The sequence below is a fragment of the Bidens hawaiensis genome, unplaced genomic scaffold, assembly GCF_021521415.1.
Source record: "Bidens hawaiensis isolate Kalapana, Puna unplaced genomic scaffold, B.hawaiensis_p1.1 tig00027553_1, whole genome shotgun sequence".
NCBI classification, from domain to species: Eukaryota; Viridiplantae; Streptophyta; class Magnoliopsida; order Asterales; family Asteraceae; genus Bidens; species Bidens hawaiensis.
In genome coordinates this window covers 240,200-246,708 of record NW_027494464.1, presented here as the reverse complement: position 1 = coordinate 246,708, position 6,509 = coordinate 240,200, and the positions used below count along the sequence as shown (strand labels likewise).

The following is a 6,509-nucleotide window of genomic DNA, read 5'->3' as shown; positions in this document are numbered from 1 at the left end:
ATACTTTGTAATTCAAGTTTAATCATTTACAGCTTAACTAATATTAATTGGTATTTTAAGTATAATACAAAGGTTATTTTACTAAAATATCAAGGACAATGCACTTAGTAATTTAAGGGATTGTCTCATCTTTAAAGTAAGTTACCTTATAAATACTTAATATAAACCATTTGTTTACATCAACTGATGTTTTAATGGAGGTCATGAAGTTATGCATATCTTTCTCTTTAATTATCTTGGAATAACACGACTTAGAAATAAGGTGTTATTTTCACATTTAATCACCATAGCAAGCTTATATCACATGTTTACCAATTATTTGTTAAACCAAGTTAAGAAGAGTGTTAACCAAGATGACACACTTTTATTCTTGATCATCTCTATAGAAATATAAAAACCCAAAAATATTGTCTTTAATTTATGTTTTTAAATTTCTTTTGAAATTTACTTGTCAAACCAAAACTACTATGATGTTTACTTTCGGTTAAAATAAATAGAATGATTTAGTAGTAAAAAACAAACAAGTGTGTCCGTGGATCGATAGTTGGTCTTACCGATACTATTCTATATATACGATAGGTACACTTGTCGATTTGTGTGTGGTCTAGTTAAGATAAAAATTATTTTTAAAAATTTAAACTCGACATTGTGTGAAATAAAACTTTTGAAAAACTTAACACTTTTTCACTACACCACGCATCGCATCAATAATCATACGCATTCGCTGACCTAAATAAAGTGACTAGCTAAGTCACATGTACCAATTGCTAGTTCTCCAATTACGATTAGTGCCCCTAAAGGACAACCATATATTGGTGATGAGTATATAACACGTCTGAAGCGTGATACACTATTAGGTTCCAAGAATAAAAATCTTCGAAAACGGAGCAAGTAATGAAAATGGTCAAGTCAAGGTATAGTAGAAGGGTCTCCCGAAGAGATATTAGACATGATGGTTCTAGAAGAACTTCATACCTCAATAAAGAGATCCTAGTAAATTCTATCATGTCTAAAATTATGTGTAACCAACACAAAATCGACGTCGATGATGTTTTGTATAACATTTAGCGCATGAAGTAATGAAAATGACGAGGATCAAGAAATATGTTATGTCGACAATAAATAAAACGTGAAATAATCGGCTAAAAAAGAAAGGCACAATAAGACATAACTAAAATCTCTCATGAGTCTATACGCAAACAAGGCATAGTGTGAAATGATAAATCATGTGTAGAAGTTTTTGAACAAGTGGTCCATACAACTGAAAGTTATAAAATATGGTTGACGCATATCGAGCTTTTGTACGCAAGCGTAGTTAGAAATGTAAAATTATGTTGTTTAAGACATAACTGGTGGCACAAGAATTTTCATAAAATTAAGAGATATAATCTCCAGTGATGGATTAAATAACTTCCAATTTGATAATATAATAGAGAATTGATATGCGTCTAATATATATTTAAAATGCAATTTATATGAAATCCTCAAAGGATTTAATTTACCAAAATCATTATAAAATAAGTTATCGAGAACAATATAATTAATAGCAACATGTAAATTCATATTCGAGTACATTGTTATTCTTTTATACATTGATAAATGATATATATGTGGAACTCCTAGTGAGTTTCTAAAAGACTATTTATTGTTTAAAAGTGAACATCTTAATGATGTAATTCATATGCATCAATAAGCATATGGTGAATTCAAACTCTTGAAGATTAAAATTGTATACATGAATAGTCTACATGGAAGTAAGTTCATAATGGATTGTGAATGCATGAAGCATTGTTATTAAAAGTTCGAGAAATATACAATTCGAGGAATTAAAAGCTCGAGAAATATATAACTATGATATATGTTGATGAGAGCATTGCATCTCCTAAATAGATTGTATGTGGGTCAAGCATTTTTTATAATGATATTTTATGTCAATCAAACTTCATCCTGAAAATGTTTGAACATTTTTATGAATAAAGTTCATCTAATATAGAACAAATTACCCTTAGGGGGTGTTTGGTACAGAGAATGGAATTGTAGAGAAATGGAATTGCAGAGAAAGGGAATTGGTCTGGAGAATGAGAATTGACTGTTCTGTTTGGTAGTACAGAGATTTCAGTAGAGAAATATAGCTGAGAATCATTTCTCTTGTTTGGTACATAGGAAATAAACAGATAATTATATCAACTTTATCATTAGCACAAGTATTTTTTTCATAACAAATATTTATTAAAAAATAAAAAACATATAAAAAGATGCATAAATTCCAACCAAATTTAGTAATGAAACGAACTTCCTGCCGAACAAATGACTGAACGTTCAGTTCATTTGCAGGCCTATTTCAAATATTTGATCATACAAAAATATTTAAAATTACCCGAACAAACTTGACTTCTTTCTCATAATATTGCATAGGATTCCGCATGTAAATCATTAATTCATCCAAAAGATACCAAACATCTCCACCTAACACTACATCCTTGTACATTGATTTTGTTTCATCAACTTCTCTAACTGGCTGCAGTTGTAAAATGAATTTAACATAAAAATAAAAAAAAATTGGCCATGAAATATGTATATATCTAACAAGAAAGTAAGTTTTATATGAAGATTATAACGTTACCATGATAAAGTTTTCGGCATAAGCCATGTCAAAAAGCTGATTATACTTCTTGTAGAGGAATCTTTTTGAAGTAATGTGTAAAAGCATTAGCGATTCCCTTAAAAACCACAAAACCAAGATTCCGGGAAGTAATGCAATTATAAACTTTAATAAGTAATAGCTTTGCTTCCTTTGAAGTAAGTCAACTTCAGCTCCTGAATTTGTGATCATTTCAAAAAGGTATGGATCAAGAGGCATATCAACCTATAGAAAACAACCCGAATCAGTCAAAGTCAAAGGAAAAAGTTGCAGAGTTTTTAATATATTAAAAGTATGAAACTTACAACATATTCTAGAGGGAACCCTTCATTCATTGTTACATATAATGTTTTCAGGTCCTCAGTGAACACAACAGCAGCCACCTGTCAAAGCTCTATATTGAGAAAAATGAGGTGTTCAGAAAGAGAAATCTAAGAAAAAGTCACATGTCTGACCTCAGAATGTTCAAGTTTTTCAAGAAAATAAGTGTAAGGCAGTTTAGGGCGGTAACGCCACCATCTTTTTGATATCCAAAGTGCTCTAACCCTTGTGTGCCTTTGGCTTTCGCCTTTGCATCTTCTTCACGAAAACTTTTTTCAACCTCTTTCATGTCAAATTCAATTGCATATTTAGCACGTGATGAATCTAACTGTTCGGCTAATTGCTCCCTTCTCAGAATATCTTTCCATATTTGCAGGCTTTCTTGCCATGTTCCTTTAGTTTCTTGATTATTATCTAGCAACAAAAAACCATCAGATATTTTTACTAAACATTAGTAGACTTGTAAACAAACCAAATGCTCAATGAACAGTTCGTGAACCATTCGTTTATGTTCGTTTATTTACGTACGAACATGAACACAAAGTTTTGTTCATTTAGTTAAACGAACGAACATGATTACTTGTCCCGTTCGCTCATTTATGTTCATGAACGTTCGTTTACGTTTTTTCATTTAAATTATTTTATGTTCGTTGGTTTACGAATTTTTTAGGTCGTTAACATATTCATTTAAATTTTTAGGCCCATTAAAGTTTACTCTAGTCTAAATAACTTTTTAGACCACAAACATTGTTGTTCACATTTACTTTTAATAGGTTTTAGTTCAGTTATGTTGTTCATCTATGTTCAGTTATGTTTGTTTGTTTAAGTTCCTGAACCGTTCGTTTATACTTTATGCTGTTAACAAACAAACATAGACGAATACGTTCATTTTCTTAACAAACAAACACACACAAGAAAACCCTGTTCATTTATTTGTTCGTGTTCAAACGCTTGTTCGGTTAAAGCTATACGAATGAACGAACATGAACATGCTCCGTTTGTGTTCATTCGATTCATTTAAAGGCCTAAACATTAGATACAAAAATGGCATTTCTAAAACTAACCTGAAAGCCCTAATTCTTCCTGAAGTTTATTCTTATCCTGTGTCTTCAATTTCACAATCTGAAAGCTCATGTTTTCATTTTCATCCTCACCTTTAAAGCTACAAATTACACAAAACTATAAATTTATGTACGTGTGACTTTTTTCTAACCAAATTGGATGAAGATTGAAGTTACGTTAAATCGTGTTACTTGATAGGAACTTAAATCGCCGGATGCACACAGCCCTTGTAATCGACCATTTACTCATGTTACAACTTTATGTATCAAGTAAGAATGAAAAGTACCGGGGTCATGGGTAATATACTGAAACCCCATATATAAAATGGCTTTCATCCTTGGTTCAAATAGATATACAGAGAAACTGATACGAAGATGAAGAAATCGTAGTTATAAAGAACATGTTAATGTGACGGAAGAGTGAAGGAGCAGAAGCAAGCAAAATCCTAAAGTAGGGTTTCAAAAACCAAAGATATGTTGTTAAAGAAGAAGGAGAGGATGGAAGAATCATACCTAGCAGATCGATGGAGGAAACCCTGGAATGAGACTGAGAAATGGAACCCTAGAAATCCAATTCTCCGCTTTTTTTAGAGAAACGAAATCAGAGAAATGGAAATGGTTTATTTCCATTTCTCGCCTCTTTCTTTCATAAACAAACAAGAGAATTCTTTCCAATTCCATTTCTCACCCATCAATTCCCTCTACCAAACACCCCCTTATTCTATATGGAAATTCTTGGTCAAGAAGTACCATACTTTATTGCAATTGATGCAATATTTCTTGCTAGTTATCACAACTAAAAATATTATTTATATATAATTTGTTTCTAGTGAAAGAACATCTAAATGAGCTAAACATTTTTATACATGCAAGGTATGAAAGATATGACTTTATATTTTACTAACCCGTAAAAAATGTTTGGTTAGTTGTAATAATAGAGTGATTGTAATCTAAGAAAGTCATACATGAAGATAGTACATCATTGCTCGAAATAAGGATGTGTGCACTACAAGATCAAACAGCCGATTGTTAACTGCAAAAGTCTTAAACAAACTTTTCCAAAAGATTGAAACTCGTCACTTGAAGGATGTATAAACGAGGAGGAGTATTATATGCATTGCACTCTTTTTCCCTTAGCTAAAGGTTTTGTCCAATTAGGTTTTCCTAACAAGCTTTTTAACGAGACAACATCCCAAGCATGTTTATAGAAGTTCTATATTATTTTCTTCGTCACATGAATAGTCAAGGGGAAGTGTTACGAACATTCATATATGGTGACTATTCACATTCTAACTCCCATATCACCATTATGTTTGTATTAATACTATTACCCTATAAATAGATGGTTCATATGATATACTCAATGAAAGTGTTCTTTCATTTCTTTTATATTCTCTCCATACATCGTGTGATGTTGCTATTTAAAATTGTTATAAAACATTAATTATGTTTGTATAACAATTTCCCTTAAAAGTCATACATAGTTATAGAAATGTCACATTCTTTTCTTTTCTAAAACTTTGATAGCCTTTTTAATTATCGAACGACCTAACCAGAATTCTTCCTGTCTTTTCTGTAAGACGTACCCTTCATAATTACGTAAAGTACGTTGCATAACATTATATTCTAGAACTAAATATGCTTTAATTACTGCTAGACCAACAAACACGCTCCAATTTCATACATCAGTTATTCTATTCATTATTCTATTGATTATTTAAATGAGGAATACTATAACTTTAGTCGTTACCATCTTCAACAGTTCAATGTACTTTATGTAAATTATTTTTTAGGGACGTAACCAAACGACGCAGTTGTTGACTATGTAAACATGTTTCGCAAATTTTTTGAAGTTTAGGTCAAAATATTATAACAAATTATTTGTGTAATAGATATTAATATCTAAATAAGATAGTTGACAGTATCCTTCTAAGTTCTAACGAATCCATTTCCTTGAAGCTATTAAGAAACTACATGACTCTTGCCTTATTTTTAAATTTCATGTTTAGGCCCAAACGGTTATTTAGTTTTATCATAACAAATATTAATGATTAAACAAGTTCTTTGATCACATAAATACAACTTCGATGGATTAAATTCGCATTATATGTTCCTCGTTGATAGCAAGATGACTCCACAATCAAATTGTTGTAATTAAGTCCCCTAATAGACTGGTTTGTGAAATTCATACAAATATATTTGTATAAAAATATAAAAAAAATAATTTATAAGCATGTTAAGTGTCAACGAGTTTTGGCTTAACTGGTATTGAAGAGGGGGGGGGGGGGTGATGATTTGTGCTGGAGACCGTAAGATCTCAAGTTTGAATTCGATCCCAATCTGGTTTTCCTCGAAACAAGAGATAGTGAGCTTGGGTTAGCTAGCGCTGTCAATGATAGTGAGCATATGAGGCTCAACTTTTGTCATTGGTTAACCTCGGTTAACCGGACTTTATTGGTTGATCATTAAAAAGATAAGCCAATTAA

The 6,509-nt window shown here is 31.2% G+C and overlaps 1 protein-coding gene across 1 annotated transcript; it reads right to left on the bottom strand.

The window, feature by feature from the left end:
• Window positions 1–1,935: 1,935 nt before the first annotated feature.
• Window positions 1,936–4,096, bottom strand: LOC143575625 (ATP-dependent zinc metalloprotease FTSH 12, chloroplastic-like). The gene is made up of 7 exons (XM_077059943.1): window positions 4,027–4,096; window positions 3,292–3,376; window positions 3,097–3,217; window positions 2,947–3,024; window positions 2,624–2,866; window positions 2,378–2,518; window positions 1,936–1,947 (listed from the first exon to the last, which is right to left on the bottom strand). Exons 1-7 carry the CDS (start codon window positions 4,094–4,096, stop codon window positions 1,936–1,938), a joined length of 750 nt encoding a protein of 249 aa, XP_076916058.1.
• Window positions 4,097–6,509: the final 2,413 nt, after the last annotated feature.

Bases quoted from the DNA above. Each gene is read 5' to 3' on its own strand.
- LOC143575625 (XM_077059943.1), bottom strand. From the start codon at position 4,096: ATGAGCTTTCAGATTGTGAAATTGAAGACACAGGATAAGAATAAACTT. The intron at 2,867-2,946 runs GTAAGTTTCATA...TGTTTTCTATAG, and splicing joins GGTTCCCTCTAGAATATGTT to GTTGATATGCCTCTTGATCC. The intron at 2,519-2,623 runs GTAACGTTATAA...TTACAACTGCAG, and splicing joins ATGCCGAAAACTTTATCATG to CCAGTTAGAGAAGTTGATGA.